General features: G+C 59.3%; 1 protein-coding gene across 2 annotated transcripts; it reads right to left on the minus strand.

Annotated features, from left to right (window-relative positions):
• Positions 1–2,931: 2,931 nt before the first annotated feature.
• Positions 2,932–18,098, minus strand: SLC13A5 (solute carrier family 13 member 5). 2 transcript variants are annotated; one of them, XM_063146655.1, is made up of 12 exons: positions 17,988–18,098; positions 14,343–14,471; positions 13,690–13,826; positions 13,220–13,413; positions 11,738–11,903; positions 11,476–11,598; positions 10,547–10,759; positions 9,150–9,274; positions 8,663–8,781; positions 6,607–6,768; positions 4,888–5,025; positions 2,932–3,913 (listed from the first exon to the last, which is right to left on the minus strand). In XM_063146655.1, the coding sequence occupies exons 1-12, from the start codon at positions 18,093–18,095 to the stop codon at positions 3,785–3,787; spliced, it is 1,743 nt and encodes a 580-aa protein (XP_063002725.1). In that variant the 5' UTR covers positions 18,096–18,098; the 3' UTR covers positions 2,932–3,784. The 2 variants fall into 2 exon arrangements, with proteins under 2 accessions (XP_063002725.1, XP_063002726.1); XM_063146656.1 differs by lacking the exon at positions 17,988–18,098 and adding an exon at positions 16,140–16,594.
• Positions 18,099–19,886: the final 1,788 nt, after the last annotated feature.

Consider the following 19,886-nt stretch of genomic DNA (forward strand, 5'->3'; position numbering starts at 1 on the left):
CCCAAAGCCCCCCTGCCCACCCCCCGCAATTGCTCTGTTGTGGGAGAACATTGGGTGGGCTGTGAGTGAAAGATGTCATCTTCTGCCCCCCTCCCCCCGGAATTCGGTGGATGAGGCAGGGCGATGGCACTATCAAAGCCTCGTATAGGAACATTCTTAGTCTCTCCTGCCCTCCTTTACAACCTTAAGGGCTAGGAACCTGCTTTCTAAAACAAAAATCTCAGCTTGCTCAATTCTGCCTTTCATGTAGGAACAGAGCGATCTGCGAAGCAGGCCTCTCAGTCAGGCTTGTCCGTCTCCCTGATGGGGACAAGTCGACAAAGGCAAGCGCAGCGTAATTGACCACATGCCTTTTTTTCGATTGCAAGCTCCTTGGGGCAGGGACCTGTCCTCTTTGCATTGTGAGCAACCCTACACAGTGATGGAGCAGCAGCAGCAAGAGCAACCACAGGCCAAGATGTCCGGCAGCCCGCACGAACCGAATCACGGCATGCAAGAGAAAGGTGGCACGGCGGAAGGAGACTTCTCAGGGAAGCCTCCGAAAAAGCGCCAGTTCTCAGCCACGGATCCCCCTTTGGCAAACGCAGGGCGGTGGTGAGGAGGGGGGCATCTCGGCCGCCACTCTGCTTGGGGTAGGTGTTCTCTTCCTGCAGTAGGAATTTGCTCGAGAGAAGGGCCAGACCGGGACAGCTGCTGTGTTCTTTTGTCCAACCTGCCTCTGAGTCTCTCCTGCCAAATGCCAGCAAGAGGCTCCAGAACACTCCGGCCAAATGAGGACGCTTTCCGCCTGCTCAGCTTCCTCTCCCCCCCCCCCCCCCCCGCCGCTTTAAGCTCACTTTTCATAGAATTCAACCCTCCTGCTAGGCAGTGTGGCTCATCAGCAGAGGAGGCAGGGCGGAAGCAGGGGTGCAACTCTCCTTGTTTCATCCTTTGGGCAATTTGCACAATTCCAGCAATGATTCATCCCAGGCAGCAGGAAGGATCACTGGACTTCCCCAACTTTGCTTACAACCACTGTTTTGACTGGAACTGGAACTGGAAATGGATACGACACTTTCAGTTAATTTGGTGGATCTTTTAAGCATTCGAACAGAAACACACAGAGAGAAAAAGATAAAGAAGCTTTTGTTTTATAACCCTCACATCTGTTCCTGCCAACGGAAATATTTTCTGGGTGGGTTGAGTGTGTGTGGGGGGGGGGGGGTAGAGGGTTTTTCATCTCTCAAAGCTAACCATGTGGCCTCCTCTCAGGGCAAGTGTGCTGAAGATGCTCCAACAGGTTCTGGAGTCACCGGTTCTGTGGATCTGAAAGGTGCTGTGTAGTTTCAGGATTGAACCCCAGAGAAAGGAAGATGCCCTTGGATGGCTGCAATCCAGGCTGGGGAAACAGCTTGAAACACCCTCCCCGGGATAAAGAAATGGCTGTTTGTCTCTGTTGCCTGCTTTGCCCTTTGTGCCAAGTAAGCCATCATGCAGGAACCCTCGAAATGGACGCTCCCCCATGGGTGGCATTCTGTGGCAATGGTGCCCATTTGTCTCCTTGCGCAGAGCACCAGGAACTTTCCCTGTGGCTCCCAACTTGACAGCAGAGTGGACGTTCCTCAAGCGTCGATGTTCTCATCTGCTCTGACATTTTCAGTTATCCAACCCGTTGTGTCCCACTTTTCAGAAACGTAACCTCAAAACACAGCTTACAGACCATAAAGGGGCCAGGGGTGAACCCCTGCCAAAGCCGTGCTGCCGGAATGGAGGAATCTCGTCCAAGGGGGAGGTTGAGGAGAGCAGGGCACGCATATTAATTACCTGCTCAGCCAAGGCCAGTTCGAACAGATGAGACTTTAAAGTTGCCTGAAGGGCTTGCCCTGAGGGTCTAAGGTGCCAAGCACCAGGGAGTCGAGGGGCCTAGAAAGCCCTGCCCCTTCTGCTTGTCAATCTCAGCTGCTCTAACCGGTGGGCACATGAGCTGAGCCCCTGGCGAGGGCCTCAGTAGAGGGGGAGTAAGGATGGCTGGGGCACATCAGAGTCAGCAGGGCCTTTGCCACCTCTCCTGCCACAGACAGCTCCTCCCAGACGTGCCCTGTGCAGGCGCTGGCAGGCACCACATCCCCAGCCCAAGGGAGGGAGGGAGGGAGGGAGGGAGGGAGGGCGCTGGGCTTCCCCTGTCTTCCCTGTTTGGACTGCAAGGTCCTTAAAGCAGGGTCTGGCTTCCTGTTCTTCCGTTGGCGGGGGGGTGGGGGGGAGGCGGCTCTGTAAAGCCCTTTGGCTGTTTTCTCAGGAGTCCTGGCTCTGGCTGGCTGTTAGTTTTACCCTACCCTGTGCCTGTTTATCCTACCCAGTGCCTGTTTGCATTCTCTTCCCCTCCCTATTGCTTTACTATGATTTTAATAGAAAGTAAGCCTATGCGGCAGGGTCTTGCTTTTTACTGTTTTACTCTGTACAGCACCATGTACATTGATGGTGCTAAATAAATAAATAAATAAATAATAACTTCAGTCCCAGCAAGTGAAGCTGGGCTGGACCAGGCAGGACGAGCCCATTCCAAGCATCATGCTCAGCTTGCCCCGTTCGCACATCACGCAAGTGTGGCCAGACCGGTTTCAATTTCACTATACAGAATCCATCCAGGCAGCAGCATAAAGCACCTTGGTGCTCCCAAGAGAGGTGTTTTTGACTTCAGCTCCCATCTCCCCTAGTGCTGGGAGTTGTAGTCCAAAACATCCCGCTCAGGGACCTTGCAGGTGCCTTCCATGAACATTTGTCTCCCCTTTTAAAAGGTCTTGTGCTCCTTTCCTCACAAACAGGAAGGGGGCACACGGCAGGGGCAGAATCCTGCCCTGGAGCTCACTGCAGGAGCCTCTCCCACCCCCACTCCCGCCTCCTGCCTTCCGACTGGAGTGCAATGGCGCCGGCATCATTTAAAAACCACACTGGTCAAATTTTACAAAATGCAAATGGTCTTTTATTAATATTTAAGTCAATTAAACAACAACATGAAAACCACGAGGCCACCTGAATGTCGGTCCTGGTTGCTATGCTGGCCTGCCTCCCCCGCCCTCCACCCGAGTCGGTGACCCCTTTGGCCGCTTCACGGCCCCCTTCCTGGCCTTGGACTGCACACGAGATGTACAATGCCGGGGGGGGGGGCATTGGTCGGACTTCCAGGCCTGTTTCCGGGGCTCCTTCTGCCTCCCCGGGGAGCAGCTTCAGGGGTCACACACTTGCCCCACCCCCCACGACCTTGGCCTGGGTCTTTCTGCAGCCGCCAAATGGGCCGTGGCCCCTGTGAAGTGGCTTCTCTGCTCTCAGCGGCTGCTCCTTGGTCCATGTCAGAGAAACTCTGCGTGGGCGCAGACGGCAGGGTCCCCTGTGCCAGGACTCACTGGTGGGCTCCCGGCAGATGGGGGCAGGCCGGTCGTCAGCCCCGGCGCTCTGTGTGGGCTCCCTTCCGGGTTGCGAATCCGGTCGGTTCCGCCATGGCTCTTCCCCTTCTTTACAGAAACTTAGCAGCTTCGTTCTCGTGCAGTTGGCGTTGGTTCCTTTGCCTAACTCGTATCCTGAGCCCCCAGTTCCTCCGGAGACACAGCCGGGTGATGCTTCCCCACAGGAGCTGCTATGCTGTCCAAGCGCCTCGTCCTCAGAGTCCCGTCCGAAACCAGCCTCCACGGCTGGAACGCTCCCTGCCCGCTTTGCCCCGGCGCTAAACGGCGGTGGGCCGTGGAGGGTTCGTGCGGAGGCTGGGGAAGAGGCCCGGGGTGAGGGAGCCGGTGGAAGGGAGCGCCGCCCTTCAATTCCCGGCGCTGGCGTTTGCCCAGGCTGGGAAGGTGTCCAGGTCGAACATGGAGCGCCCCCAGCTGTTGATGGCCACCGTGACACACAGGATGCCAATGATGTTCATCATGATGCCGGTTTTCGCCTGGAGGGGAGAGAGAACAAGGCAGGCGCCAGGTGAAGTCCAAAGGTCCGGCGCGTCCGTCCTCGAGCCCAGTCAATGAGCAACCCTTTCTGCGAGGGGAGGGGCAGAGCCCAATGGCCGCCCCACGGACCGCCCCCTCCCTGGGCTCATCCCCTGCCCAGGAACACAATGTGCGAGTCCTCTCGGCCCTCCCCTGGACGGGTTCTCGGAAGCAGCTCTGCAGGACAACGTGTACCGGCGTGGCTGACGACCGACCGCCCTTCCAGGGAGAGGGGCCCGCTGGAGCCCTTGCTGGCTGTGGCATCGGAGCCGAGCCCCAGGCACGTGGCACGTGGCTGAGCTCCGCCTCAGTCACTGCGGCCAGAGAGCCAGACGGGTGAAGGGGAGGCGTCCAGCCCCCCAGCGCCTCTTTCGGCCTCCACCGTCCCCTCCTTTGTCTGGCCAGCTGACCCCCCTCCTCCTGCCCCAGGCCTCGAGGGAAGCGCCCCGTTTCTGGCCCCGTGGAAGGCAGGCCAGGGGAGCACTGGGCTGCTCCTGCGGAAGACTCACGAGCTGCCCTCCAGTAACTGAGGAGGGGTCTTCCGCAGCAACAGCCAGGCAGCCGATCCTCTACCTGGTCTCCTGTTCAGCGCTTTGAAGCCCCCCTCCCCCATCCGAGGTCTTAGCTCCCTATTCCAGCAGGAGGGGGGCGGCCCCACTCCCGGCTGCCTCATGCGTGCCAGGGCAAATATTATTTTCTCAAACGTCGAGTTTCTGCCAGACCCTCCCTGCGCCACTTCAGTCCGCCTCACAGCTGAACAGATTCACACTAGCTCGACCAGTGCTGGCGGCTGTGTTGCTGTGCCGGCCCGAAGCTGGGCTGAGCCAGAGGGGCTGCTGGGCAAACGCCCCCTCCCCTTAGAGGCAGGAGCAGGCCAGCTGCGGGTAGCCATGGGCCGGAAGCGATTTGGGCCCAAGCAACGTGGCCGCTGTACCATGTCTGCGACCCGGAGGTGTCCGTAGGAGAAGACGATGGCGTTTGGCGGCGTCGCCACAGGGAGCATGAAGGCGAAGGAGGCGCTGAGCGTGCTCGGGACCATGACGTACAGCGGGTTGATCTTGATGGACTGGGACTGGGAGGAGAGAAAGGGGGAGCTTGGGTTGACTGACGATGCCCCTCCCGTTGAAAACAATCATGTTGCAACACGAGGAAAACAAAGTTAAAATAGGAAAACTGCCACGTGACTTTCAAGCCTGGCTTTCAAAGGTTTTGGGTGCAAGTCCTACGCGTGCCATTGTGGAGGCAGAAACCCTCCGCAGGCGCATTTGGGGGCGACCCGAGAGAGGGCCTCCTCGGTGGCTGGTCCCAGGCTGCGGAACTCCCTGCTGCGGGGAGCGAAGTGGGCTCCCTCCCTGCTGGCCTCGTGGCCTTTGGCCCTTTGGTCTGTGGCTGAAGGGAGGGGGGGGATTGGATGGACGTACGTACGTACGTACATTGCCCATTTCTATTCCTGTCGTGCTTTTAACAGATCTGTTTTTAGGTTACGTTTCAATTGCATGTTTGGTTTTAATCTATATTCCCTTGCTGTTATAACTGCCTTAAGAGTCATTTTTGACAGAAAGACAGAATATACATAAAATAAATGATGCATATGTACACCTAAGAGGCATTGCAGGCCAGTCCACCCCCCCCGGTCTCCCCACCCCCGTTCCTGGCTTTTCCCTGGGCAGCCGCAGGGCAATGGGAGATGGGGGTCAGGGGCTCTCTGAAGGACTCCTGCATGACCTCAGCCGGTCACTTTGGGAGGGGATTTGCCAGAGTGGACGTCAAAGCAGCCCAGGGATTCCACACACAGACACGAGCTCCCGCCAAGGGCTCTGGGCTTTCTCCTTTGCTGTTCCTTGAACACCCCCCCACACACACACCTTGAGGACACCCTGTCAGCCCCTTCTTCCATCACATCTCTCCTCAAAACCCGCCTTCTCTGTGAAGTTTTGGGCACACGTCTTGCGAGTCCCCGTGTCCCTCTGCAGCTTAGCCTGGCCACGTGGCACTGAAATACGCGCGTGCCTGACCCCCTTGTCACTCTCAGGCTGGCTTTTCAGTTGTAGCCCCCTCTGGGCAGAGAGCTGTCTGCTTCGACTTTATACAGTGCCATGCACACCAGTGACTCCCCTGGGTTGGTTCTTAGAACGTGCCAGGTTTAGGGTTGGCAACCTGGAGCCCCAGGGACGAATGCAACCCCGTAGGGCCCCTCCTGGGCCATCCCCGATGTGGAGCTGAGGGGCCGGAGCCTTGATGGCCCTGGGCTCGTTGGGCTTTCATCACGGCCAGCAACAAGGGGCAGCAGCACTGACCCAGGAAGGCCAGGCCACGGATGAGGGAAAGCCACGGCCTAAGGAGGTGGTGGGCTCTCCCGCCCTGGAGGCCTTCAAGAGGCAGCTGGACAGAAGCGTCTGTCAGGGATGCTCCGAGGTGGATCCCTGCATTGAGCGGGGTGGGTGGGGTGGACTCAATGGCCTCACAGGCCCCTTCCAACTCTATTTATTTATTACATCTATATACCGCCCCATAGCCAAAGCTCTCTGGGCGGTTTACAAAAGTTAAAAACAATGAACATTAAAAACAGATACACAAAATGTAAAACCACCAAAGGTATAAAAAGCAACAAGATCCATTTAAAGCAACTCTACTGTTCTAGGGCTCTACGTACCAGCGAGGCAAAGACGGGGAGGAAGAGGGTGGCCGTGGCCACGTTGCTGGTGCACTCGGTGAACATGGCGATGACGAGGGAGAGGATGATGGCGATGCCCCAGGGGGGGATGCTGTGCAGCGGGGTCATCTGGTCCCCCAGCCACCGGGAGAGCCCCGAAGCCTGCAGGAGAGGAGCAGCGCTGGGTGAAACAGCAGCCTCTGAAAAAGGAAGAAGGAAGCGGCCCCCCCGCCCACCGACCCGTCCGCACGCTCCCCTGCAACGCCAAAGGGGAGAGAGGGGAGCCCTTGAAATGAGAGCGTCTCCCTGGGAACCAGGGGCTGGGGGCTGAGCCACCAAGGACAGAGCTTCCAAAGGGTGACAGAGGAGAGGGCCCAGGGCATGCTGAGCCTGGAGAGGAGAAAGCGGTGGGGGTGGGGGTGGGTGACAGCAGCCCTCTCCTCTCAGAATGGCTGCGATGCCGCCCAGGCCCGTCCTCTGTTGCTTCTGAGGGCAGGACTAGAGCTGGTGGGTGGAAATCGTAGGCAAGACTTGAGCTAAACACCAGGAGAAACCTCCTCAGAACAGACGGCTTCAGGAAGTGCACCGTTCTCTCCTTCCCTGGGGGTGCTTAAGCAGAGGCCACCTGCCTGGGCTGCTGTCACTGCACCCTGCGAGGCAGAGGCCTGCCGTGAGCTGGGGGTGGACCACATGAGCTCCTCTCCCACTCTCTGGCTCCTGGGCGCTGCCCTACCCGTGCCAGGTTGGGGAGCCTCCTTGGCAGTTCACGAGTCGGCTGCAGAGAAGGAGCTCCATCTCGCACCCACCCCGCACCTCGGTTCAGCCCCGGTTCCAAGCTCCGTGTGCAGTTGGCTCAGTGCCACAGCAGCGCCAAAGATGCTCTTCTCTCCAGGCCCCACTGCGGCCAGCTGGCCGGCCAGGAGAGCCGTGCACAGAACCTTCTTTGTCTGCGCCCTGCGCTGCTCCGCTCTGGCCAAGGCCCTTTGGGAAGGACAACAGCAGGGCTGTTCTATGGAGGAGCGTCTGGCTCTCCCAGCCGAAGGCCTGGTCTCGTTGCATTCAACCGGCGGTTTAAAGCTCCACCAGGCTGAACGACCAGCGGCCGTTTGCGAGCGGCGTTTTCCGAACGAGCTGCCCTTAGGCCAGCTCCTCCGGGGTCCTGATGCCATCTGAACGCAGACGGCAGCGCCTCGCAGGCCAGGTTTGGGGCCAAGCGGCGTGGTACAAGGCGCTGCCCCGATGCCAGCCAGTGCATGGACAGCGTTGGGAGTCGTCCCTCTCAGGAGCCAGAGGCAGCCTGGGAGAGCTGAACGAGGCGTCTTGTGTGCGCAGGACAGCAGCGTCCTGCCAAGGGGAGCAGCCAACGCTCCCTGGGAGCCACAGAGGGTGGCCTGAACATCAGCCGGTGCCTCTTGCGGGCTTCTAGAGTCCCTGGGCAGGCTGGGTGGCTGCTTGACTGGGGGCCCCCGCGGGGCCCCTGGCGGGGATGGCAAGCCCTTCAGCAGCCAGAGGGGCAGCCCTGGAAGGTCTCCCCGTCTCCCGCCATTTCAACTGCGTCCCAAAAACCAGCCCTCCAATTCCCTCAAGGGAGCAGCACTGGGCTGAAGCTTTCCTGGGAACTGGGCTTAGTGGCCCCAGAGACTCTACTGCCACCCGCAACTTCAGATGGGCAAGGAAGAGATGGGCTGGGGCTCACTTACTTGGAAGGCAAAGTGTCCCTCTGCACATGCCCAGAAGCACTCGTTTGTTTTGCTTTTCATGGAAAAGCACCTGATCCTGGACCGGATAAGAGGTGGAACCACCTGGAAGCTGGGCGTTGTGGCTTCCTGCTCTATGAAGATTTGGCACGGACCCACAGCCGCATTTGAGATGTGGGTTGGATCCTGTGGCCACGGAGCAATTTGGTGAGTCTCATCCTGCGAGAGTCCTTAACTGTTGTGCTCCAGCTATTTCCCCAGCCCCACTCCAGGAACCTGACACACGCCCCCGTCTGCTCCTACGTCAGGGGGCGAAGTGCCACCCTTCACAGAACTCCCTCCCAGCCTCAAGGACCTACGTCGCTTCCTTTGGCTAGAGCGAAGCCTCCTCCGAGCAGCAGCACGATGCTCCAGGGCATCTTCTTCTGAACCACCTTCCAGTCCAGCAACGGGGCTGGGAAAAACGGCTCCTTCAGGGCTGCAAGAGAGGAGCCAGGATGGGACCAATGCAGCTGGCTCCGTGGGCCAAGCACCAACGAGAAGGAGCCTGCCCAAGAAGGAGGAGGCGGCCACCAGGCCAGATGCCACTGTGAGGGGAATATGACCCACCAAAGGCCCCTCATGAAACTGCCCCATATTGGAGCCCCGTCTGTTCAGTGGGGCTACATGAAGCACAATTGGGGCTAGAGGCTGCAATGCCCCTACATGAGGCCCCCTGGGGATCAGCCCCCATCCTGCTATGCCTCTTTAAGGAGCCACAAAAAAAGTGGTCTTGCCAACACATTTCCTGGAATGCTCAGAGGTTCCCACGTAGGACGAGGGCGTAAGGGGGTCTCCCTGCTTTACCTTCTTCCTCGGCCCCCTCCAGATCACAGCTGCCTTGACTGCAGAAGCCAAATCTGGGCCGGCTGGCAGGAAGAATGAACAGCAGCAGAGCCACGAAAACGGCCACGGTGGCGTCCGTCACGTACCTGGAACAGATTTGGGAAGTGATGAAGGCGGACCAATGGGAGTCGGGGCCATTCTGGGAAAGCAATGGGCCGGCAAGCGAAGAGCAGGAGGCCATCTCGGGCCTTGTCTACGCCAGCCGAAAAATATCGCAGTCGTCCCTATTGGGCCACGTGACGTTGACCTATTCCTGCGGTGCTCTCGGGGCGACCCTTCATAGAATCATAGACTCCTAGAATAGCAGAGTTGGAAGAGGCCTACAAGGCCATCAAGTCCAACCCCCTGCTCAATGCAGGAATCCACCCTACAGCATCCCTGACAGATGCTTGTCCAGCTGCCTCTTGAAGGCCTCTAGTGTGGGAGAGCCCACAACCTCCCTAGGTCACTGATTCCATTGTTGTACTGCTCTAACAATCAGGAAGTTTTTCCTGATGTCCAGCTGGAATCCGGCTTCCTTTAACTTGAGTTTAACTTTAACTTCCTTTAACTTCAGTTATGCAGGAATATCGCTGACTGCTTTTGTCATGTTTTTTTCCTGCTATCTCGCTACGATCCCGAAGTCCATGACCGGCTGGCCCCCTCCCCACACTTGAGAAGCTGTTGCTGTTCGGAGCGAGCTCCTAGCACAGCCAATAGCCAATCCGCTGTGAGGGGCGTGGGCCTGGGCATCAGCGTGTTTCATCGCTGGGTGTTGTGTGTTTTTTACGCAAACGTGTCGATGCGCAGGAGCGCATCTTCGACACAGCACCTATCCCCACCTGGGTTGCTGCATGTCTGCGCTGCTGCGCATCTCAGAGGCGGTATTAAAGAAATAATTCCGTGCCCATCGGTCCAGTCCCGCCCACTTCTCCTGATACCCATTCGGAAGCGCTGTCACAGGGCACGCGTCCTCCCGCAACGGCTCCCCGTTACTTGTGGGTGCCCCGTGAGGGATGATCCCAGAAGTGGGAAACCTCGCCATTATCCCTCCTCCGTTGCAAAAGGGCCGTATGTGTAGATTAGCCCTCAGCTTCCAGCACTAAAGGGGGGGGGTATTTTTCATATTTTGGCCCCTCCTCTTTTGCCTCTGGCCCCACCCACCACTGGAATGTGGCCCCTGGGCGTTTCTCCAGAATGGATTTCGGCCCCAGGGCTCAGGACGACCCAGCGTTGTTATTCTTGCAAGCACCCTGTGGAGTGAGGCAGGATTTGCCCACGGCTGCCTGCTGAGTGCCACAGCTGAGCAGGGATATGAACCCAGAACAGGACTGGGGTTGCCCGCCCCCACCGAGGCGCCTGGAATGAGCGCCACTCACTCTTTCTCTGTGTTGAAGAGGAAGGTGGCCCAGCCAGGGACGAAGCCGGGGTCCCGGGTGAACCAGAGCACGATGAGCAGCGTGAAGACCAGCAGCACGTTGACCTCGGCGAAGGAGACGGGGCCCAACTTCCGGTGCTCCTCCTTCAGCATTTGGAGGGCGGCCTGCTCCTTCTCGGTTCTTTGAGTCCCGCAGCCCCACGTCTCCCGGAAGCTGAGGGCAGGAGGGCAGGAGGGTCACAGCGGCATCAGGCACTCCTGGGCCCCCGGGCGGGTGGGTGGCCAGCTGGCCTCTGGCTGGGGGTCCTGGGGCAAGGACCCCCAGCTGGTCCAGACAACGGGCATCCCCTAGGCATGAGCCGAAAGTCCTACAGGGGGCAGCAGGAGGGCCGTTGCCCCAGGGATGGAGAGGGGAAGAAGGCAGAGCATGAAAGGGCCCTGGACGTAGCTGGAGGGGCAGAGCGTCCCCCGGAGACGGAGGGCTCCGGCAGGAGGCAATGTGAGTGGGGGGACCCATCTGGAGCAGATGGGGGGGGGCACCTTCTGCTCAGAGTTGCACTAAATACCTCATTTTTCGGCAGCCAAGAAGGGACTTTCCCTCCCTCCCTCCCCGCCCCATCCCAACCCAGCCAGGCACAGAGAAAAAGATGGTCTGGGAAGAGGGTGGGCTTTACTCCCCCCTCCCCACCCCATTGCCCAAACTAAGGCCCTGATTGGCCCACAGCAACATGCAACTCTTCCAAAGGTGCTTTCATGGGAGAAGCCTTGCAGCGGCTTAGCCAATCCTGCTTCCTCTTCTCCCAGCAAATTTGCATTGGAGGGATCAATGGACTGGAAGGGGCTGGTTGTGCCTGGGAAGCCGGGGTGGGGTGGGGGGACGGCTGGCTTCCTCCCTCCCGCCCTCCCGCCCTGGCAAGGCCGCGTCCGTACTTGAACCCCATGAAGGTGATCTGGAGCCAGAGCCAGGCCAGCACCAGCATCATCAGCATGTTGGGGAAGGCGAAGGCAAACCACGAGGCGAAGTTCAGGACGTCGCCGTTGTCCGGGAACAACCTGTGGGAGGGAGAGGGTGAGGTGGAGGTGGCGGCTGTTCTCCTGGCCCTATGGGGCAGCCTGGGAAGGGACTCCCCACCCCTGCTTCCTGGGCCAGGTCTTCCTCCCCGCGTCTCATGCGGGGGCGGGGAGAACTTACTGGTTCATCTGGCCTTTCAGGACCAGGTTGGGCCCCGTCCCGGTCAGCGTGGCCGTCCCGCCGATGCTGGCAGCGTAGCAGATGCACAGCGTCATGCCCTTGTTGATGCGCTTCCTGGCCTTCCGCTCGCACTCCCGGGAGTTGTCGGGGAGGTGGCCGCCGTTGGCTGCACACAGGGGAACAAGCCCCTTGCCACATGAGTATGGGCTGGGGGGGGTGGTGGTGGTGGCCGGAACGCCGGAGCGTCTGGAAGGCATCGCCACAGCCCGCCCCACCCCGCCTCCTGCCACCACACACAGAACACAACTGTGTTCTGTTTCTCTACGTTACATGTATGTCTCCCGCCTTTTCCTCCAAGGAGCCCAAGTCAGCTTACATGGGCCTCCTCCTCCTCCTCTTCCTCCTCTTCATTTTACCCTCGCAACAACAACCCTGTGAGGTATTTTTGGCTGAGAGCCAGTGCCTGGCCCAAAGCCACCCCATGAGCCTCATGGTCGAGTGGGGGACTCGAACTCAGGCCTCCCAAGCCCACGGTCTCACTAAAACACCTCAAAAAGCTCAGGAGCAGGGCAGGTGGCCGCACCTCCCAGGGCCTGGGAGTGAGAGGTCTCCGGCTGCTTAGACATGGGGGTGGGATGTGGAGTGGTGGTGTTTTTTAAAGCCATTTTAATTGTGCCCAGAGAGCCTCGGCTATTGGGCAGTATAAAAATGAAATAAATACATGAATTAAATAGTGGTAGCCAATTGTCCATGGGGCTGACTCCCAGGCAAATGTGCCGGGCATTCCTGCTTGTGGAAGGGAGAGATTAGAGACACAGTGTTGTTTTTGTCATTGACGGGAATTCTGTGTTTGCTTCCCTGGAATTCCAATGTCGTCACCACCGCGTTCGTCAACAGAGAGCCTTGTGGCACCTGAAGGGCAGAGCGGTTCACGGTGGACCAGAGCCCACTATGCCAGAGGTGCGAAGGGTCCTCCCCGCGTGGCAGGAAAGGCAGGAGGCGCGAAGAGGGGAACGGGCCCAGAAACACGCGGCGGGGGTCCCCGTGAAACGCGCCGTGGCGGTGGCGGTCTCTGGGCCCTGCCGCTGAGCGTTCCGTCTCTCTTTGTCTTTGCCATCCAGGTGCCCTAGAGGTGTGTGGAACTGCAGCTCCCACCCTTGCAAGCCAGCATGGGAATGATGGGAGTTGGAGTCCCAACATGTCTGGGGAAGGCTGCCATATCCGCACAATGTGAGCAGATACTTCTGCCAACTGAGGATCACCCTCCGGCCACCGTGCAAAGTGGGACAAAGTCCAACCTGTTTGGCTTCGAGTCAACACACAAGGACCTCGCTTGTTTCCCCTCCCCTGGTTCAGGGCTCTCCCTCAGTCGGCTGGTGGTTTGCCCCTCTTCTGCCCCGAGCATCTCATGGAGTGAATGTCCCCCACCCACCCCGCCCCCCTACCCTGCTGGGGCAGCGGGAGGGAGTGGGCTGCACTTACCCTGCACCGTGGAGAGACCCAGGACCGCCTTCCCTCCCTGCTCAGCAGGCACATCCCTGATGGCCAGGTCCTGCTCCGACTCGTTCATCTGGTTGAGGACGGCCTGGACGATGGGCACCATCATGGCCGTGGTGGCCGTGTTGCTGATCCACATGGACAGGAAGGCCGTGACCCCCATGAAGCCTAGCATCAGGCTGTGAGGGCAACACAGGCAAAGCACTCTGAGCCGGCCCGGAAGACACAGCGGGCTCGCTGGTCGCCTGGGGCGGGCGAGGGGCGGCTCCAAGGGACCACGCAAGGGACCTGCGGATCTCCTCCTGCTTGAGCACAGCCAGGCCCGGCACCCCTGGCATGGGGGCTCCTCCAGACCAGCAGGTGTGGTCTTCAGGTGGCAGACTTGCTCCCCACCCCCACCCCTGGATTAGAGGTTTCGGCGTCGCCCAGCCTGGGGAGGGGAGAGAGATGCTTACAGTGCAGGCTTCACGCCGACGATCAGCAGCACCTTCAGCGCGATGCGCTTGTGCAGGTTCCAGTGCTCCACGGCGATGGCCACAATCAGCCCCCCAACAAAGAGCATGTTGGTGTCCTTCAGGTACTGCATGCACACCTGGCGGGGGGACGGGAACAGAGAAGGCCCAGCTCAGCACCCACAGCTTTGGCTGAGCTCTTCTGCTGGTGAGGGCTGAGCTGTGCCCAGCCCCCTCTCCTCCTCACCCCCTTGATGGATCTCTCCCCCCCCCCTCTTTGCACCGTTACAGCTCCTCAACACACACACGCACCACCCATTTCCCTTCCCCTTTGCCATGAGAGCTTCTTTGGGGGTCAGTGCTGAGCCTGGTTTGGAAGAAAGTGCCTCTGACCATGTGCAGAGTGACTTTCCACAGCCTGCCTTCACACCTCGGCCATCGGAAGGAAAGCCCGATGAGAAAGGAGGCCTCGGCACTGTCGGGGTTTAATACTGCCTGGCCCAGTCCTCTCAGCTCCCCTTCTCCCTCACCCCCCCATCTGTTCTGCCAAGTTGCCCCTGCTCTTCCGTTTGTTTCTCTCCTGCCTTTGCCCGAAAGCTGTCCTGGCTCCAGCTGGGAACGGGCCGCCTGCTTGGCGCCGCCCTCGCCCGCCTTACCTTCTTGGATTCCAGGATGCCGAACATGGGGAACAGCACCACGGGCAGCAGCGCCGTGACGGCCAAGGGAATCACCTCAGTGCACCAGTACACGGCCATCAGGATGATCACGTAGCTGCACCGGGCCTCCTGCGGGGGAGAGGGAAGGGAGGGGACGCTCAGGCACCGGCGGCAGAGCTCCTGCGCGCACACTCCGGCCGGGGGGGGAGTGGGGGCTGAGGCCCCGGCCACTCTTTGCCAGCCTTGCCTCAGGCCTGCAGGAGCTCAGCGTCCCCACGTGGCCGTGGAGGCCCCATCTCCACCTGCTGCTCCCGGGCCCGCGTGTTCTCCCAGCCACCCCTGAGGGACTGCTTAGTCAAGCGGCCGCTGTCGCTACAAGCGCTCCAGTGGAGAAGGAGGCAGCAGCAGCAGTTGTAAAACAAGCATGTTCAGAGGAGGGCAACCAGGATGATCAGGGGTCTGGAAACAAAACCCTTTGAAGAGAGACTGAAACAACTGGGCATGTTTAGCCTGGAGAAGAGGAGGGGAGACATGAGAGCACTCTTCAAATACTTGAAAGGTTGTCCCACAGAGGAGGGCCAGGATCTCTTCTCAGTCCTCCCAGAGTGCAGGACACGGAATAACAGGCTCAAGTGACAGGAAGCCAGATTCCGGCTGGACATCAGGAAAAACTTCCTGACTGTTAGAGCAGTACGGCAGTGGAAACAGTGACCTAGGGAGGATGTGGGCTCTCCCACACTAGAGGCCTTCAAGAGGCAGCTGCTTTAGGGTGGATTCCTAAATTGAGCAGGGAGTTGGACTCAATGGCCTTAGAGTCCCCTTCCAACTCTACTATTCTATGATTCTAAGCACGGCTGGATCCATGTTGGGATGAAAGATGCGGTTTTCCAAGAGGAAAGAAAGAAGGAACCCATTGGTTCACTCCCCTCCACCACCACCCCCAGGACAGATCAGGTGGCAGCGGAGGGTGGGAGCAACAGGAGGAAGAAGGTGCCTCCTCCTCCTCCTCCTCCTCCAGAGATCCTTGGGGCGAGGGATGGGGCGCTCCTGGCACACATGAGAGTGACCCCCTCCCTTCCCCTCTGCCTGTAATCAGGAGGCCGTGATTGAAGTGCCCCAAACTCAGACGGCGCTCTGGATTAGCACCGCAGTAAACTGCTGACGAGAGGCTGAAGCGGTCTAGAATTTGTGGAGGAAATTTTCCTGCGGGAAGAGACCAATTAACTGGCTGCAAAGGTTGCTTTGGGGCAAATGCCTCATCGGCCCAAAATGGCTATTTATCGAGCCTCACACTAGATGAGGGCAACCAATGGGTTCAGCCCCCCTCCCACACTACCCCCATGGCCACTTCCCCCCAGAACAAAAAGGAGGCTCCCCCCAACGCCCAGGGACTCCGGGCGAAGCCTGCCCTGCCTGCTGCGAAGGGAGATGGGCTTTGGAATGAAATGAATTTGTCTTTCAGGTGCTGCAAGACTCCGTGTTCTGCTGCCCCACCCCCAGCTTTGGGGAGCTACTGTGTGATGCTTGTCTTGTGCCTTGCGGGGAGGGCTAAACAAGATTAAACACACACACACACACACAAAAGGTGGCCTCTTCAGTTTGCAGCACTGTTTGTCCTCCAGAGAACATCTATCCAAAAGCTGCCCAATCCCAGGGCAGCGAGTCCCACCAGGACCAGCTAACCCTACACCCCAAAGCATCCTTCACCCCGGGGGGGGGGGCTGTATATCGTAGCACCTTTGCAGAGGAAGCGGAGTGATACCAGAATGACAGAAAATATGCCTTGGGAAAGCATACCAATAGGGAGAGGTCTGGGCTTCTTATTCAGAAGGAGGCTGTTGAGTGCCTCCCAGGCCTGGTATCAGGATCTGGCCATTGTCTGCATGCATGCCCAGTGTGGCCTTCAGCTTTCTAGCTCTGCCTGAAGAAGAGCCTGGTGCAAACTCTGAAGCTTGCACCCTTTCACCGACACCACTCTACGGAGCAAATCTTTTATCTGAAGGTCAACAACATGGCCAGGCTTAGAAATTAACTTGAGCTGAAGTTGAGAAAACCGGGCAAGAGGCACGTTCTTGGCTTGTGAATCATAAATCACCACATTTAAAACGGGAATCTGCGGGTCGATGTGGTTCATCACTCCTCGGACACTAATAGGATGGAGAGAAATTGCTGGGCAGAGTCTGGTCTGTCTGCAGAGGACCCCCGCTGGCATCGCGGTGAGAATGTGGTGGGCTGGGGGAGTCCGTGACCACCCAGCTTTGGACTGGATCCTGGAGGTGGCCGTGAAGCTGGTGTTTGCCCACCTTTGGCCTTGGGCTGAACGTAGTCCAGATCCACACTCGCCCACCCATGTCAACGTATCTGTTTGGACCCAGGATTCTGCCCTTGTGCGGCTCTTTTCGGGATGCCAAAAAGGTCGCCCGTTCCTTCCAATGGATGGTGCAAGATTTCAGGGTTTGCTATAAACTCCCCCGTTCAAAGCCATGTGTCTGCTGGGTCCTATCCCCCCCTTCCTGCCCCAGTTTTGGGGTTTGGTCATTTCTACTGCCTTTGAGCCAGAGTGGCTCCCTGAGACTCTGCCAGAATCAGCACCGGTTTGGAATTCTGTCCATCATCACACCAGGCATGAGTGTGGTCATGAAGAGTCTCTCTAGGCTTACGTAGAGCGCTTGCCCCTCAGCGTGGCCACGGCCTGCCCCAGCGCCGACTTGCTGGCAGAGGTCAGCTGACTCGGCGCTCCTGGAACGGGGCCCATGGCCCTCGGGGGTCTTGCTTGGCCCCAGCAGCATGTGCTCCAGGCACAGAGGCTGCAGGTGGCGTTTCTCCCTCGGGAAATGGCCGCCATTACATCTTGTGGCAACGAGTTCCGTAAGTCAAGATTGGGGGCGCGCGCACCGGGGGCCCTCCCCCACCCCAATCCAGCAACCTGGGCGAGGGGGCTGCCTCCTTCCCCCTCCTGCCCTTTCCGTCCCCTCCCCCCAGCGCCTGCCTGCCCATCTGGCCTGGGGAGTCCCCACCCACCCCATTAGGCGATCCTGCCCTGCACCCCCGTTCAGAGCGGGGGTCGTGATCCTGGCCACGGCGAGGCCCCAAGGGGCTCCCCTGAAGGACGTTCCGCTGAAGCTGCCCACAGGCAACGCGGGGCCGAGGGGGCGGGCGCGGGCGCGGTGCTCCCGGCCTCTCAAGCCGGGCGCTGGAGCCAACGCCGCTCCAGCCTCCCGGCAGCCGCGGCGCTCCCTCGGCGGCGTCGGGGCACGATCTGTGCCTCTCTCCGCGCTCCCCACCGGGCCTGGCAGCCCGAAGCCAGCCAGCCGGCCATCCCGGGCTCTCCGCCTCCTCCCGCCGGGGGAAGAGCGCCGGAGGAGGAGCCGTTGCCCGCGGCCTCGCGGCCCCGACGTTACTCGGGAAACGCCAGGCGCCCCGGCCGCAACGGCCCTCTGCGCTTCGCGGTCAACGGAGGTGGGCGGCTGGCGGTGGGGTGGGGTGTGTGTGGGGGGGTTCCCGCCCGCCCGCCGGCCCCACTTGGCGAAGGACGGAGCCTCTGCGTGGCCCGGCGTCTCGCCCCGACGGGCCTGGGGGCGCCGGGTGGGGCAGCCGCCGCTGCAGCGCCCGCGGGGAGGCGGAGGGGCGAGCGGCAGCACCTACCGAGGTGGCCACGACCAGCGGCAGCGGCAGCAAGGCGAGGGGCACTCCGAACAGCAGGGCGAAGTCCTTGCAGTGCATCAGCCGGCGCAGCAGCGTCGGCGGAGCCATGGCAGCGGCTGGACGGGGCGAGCGAGCGAGACAGCGCCGCGGGCGCCGGGCCACGTCTTTTAAGCCGCGGCCGCCTCCCCCTCCCCCTCCCCCTCCCCCGGCCGGCTCCTCCCTCTGGGGCTCGCGGCCCGGGCCCAGCGCCCGCCTCCCTGCGGGCAGCCGTCTGCGCTGCTCAACTCAATGCAGGGCGGGGTGTGTGCCTCTGGGCGTGTGCAGAGTGCCCGCGCAGCCACCCCCACGGGAAGAGCCGGGGCGGCGGCCAGTGCCGAGTCCCTCTCTTTTAGGCCAGGAGCGGCTTCACACGTTTACACACACTCACACGTGTTATGTGGGGATGATTGTCCTGTCCGACCTTATAGGGACGTTGTGAAGATCCCGGTAAGGGGGTTCCCCCTTGGGCTCTTGAAATGTGCTCTCAGGGTTTTATCTAGTTCACATTTTCGTCGTTACTTTGGGCTCTCTCCTGGGGCACCTTCCCAGAAGCAGCACTTCAGTTGACCAGGGTGGGGGGAGCAGACCTTGCATTCTCCTAGAAGGGCCGGAGAATTTTGCTCAGCCCTTTCCCCACGCAAGCCTTTCATTATAGGAAGGAGACACACATATGACACAACTTATAGATGTGATTTATTCCACTTGCCATATCTATATCAAAATAATAATAATAATAATAATAATAATAATAATAATAATAATAATAATAATTACAGAGGTCAGTAACGCAGCCCTGCTTGGAGGTAATTTATAGTGAAAGTAATAACAGGACGTGTCTGGCTGCCAGCCCCTGGGCATAAGAGCTTCGGTGGTCCCTCAGGCTGGCCCAGGCACGGATTTATTTATTGCATTTCTATACCACCCAATAGCCGAAGCTCTCTAAGCGGTTCACAAAATTAAGACAATACAAGTATAAAACAAACAGTATAAAACCATAATATAAAATACAATATAAAAGCACAACCAAGCTAAAAACAGCAGCAATGCAAAATTACAAATTTAAAACAAGTTAAAATTAATTTATAGACTGTTAAAATACTGGGAGAATAAAAAGGTCTTCACCTGGCGCCTAAAAGAATATAATGTAGGTGCCACACGAACCTCCTTAGGGAGCTCATGCCACAGCTGGGGTGGCACAGCGGAGAAGGCCCTGCTCCTCCTGGTATCCACCTGCCTCACTTCCTTTGGCAGGGGCTGACAGAAAAGGACCCCTGAGAATGACCTTAGGGTCCGGGCAGGTACATATGGGAGGAGGCGTTCCTTCAGATAGCCATTCGGGGGTGGCTTGGGCCTTGCCCGTGCTTTGGAGCCTGGACTCTGGCCCTTGGTCCAGCATTCCCAGCTGCACGTGCACACACACACACACACACATACATACCCGGGGGCTCCTGCCGAGCCAGGATGTTGCCGTCCTCCTTTGCCCAGGCAAAGCGCCATGTGTGCCCTCGATGTGGGCGTGTTGAGGGACACCGGTGCCCAACAGCTACCAGAAAAACCGGCCTCGCCGCATTGCCAGGTGAGTCAGGGTGCCAAACAGACCCGCTTAATCTGCGGCTGATCTCCGCGGGGAGCTTGGCTGCCTCACCCCTCACTGAACTTGTGGCCTCTCCACCAGTAAGGGGTCAGGCCCAGGTGATGCAACGGGAGGGGTAGAGATCTGGCTTCCCTCTGCCTTGCACCTGGGGCCAGGTGTGAAGGGGGCTGCATCCCCAGCCCTCAGCTGTCTAAGTGGCCTTCCCTTCACCATGGGCAACGTCTCTTTACATTCCCTCACCCACCCAGGGCAGCCCCTATCCAGGT

Source organism: Elgaria multicarinata, chromosome 22, assembly GCF_023053635.1.
Source record: "Elgaria multicarinata webbii isolate HBS135686 ecotype San Diego chromosome 22, rElgMul1.1.pri, whole genome shotgun sequence".
In the NCBI taxonomy this organism is placed as follows: Eukaryota; Metazoa; Chordata; class Lepidosauria; order Squamata; family Anguidae; genus Elgaria; species Elgaria multicarinata.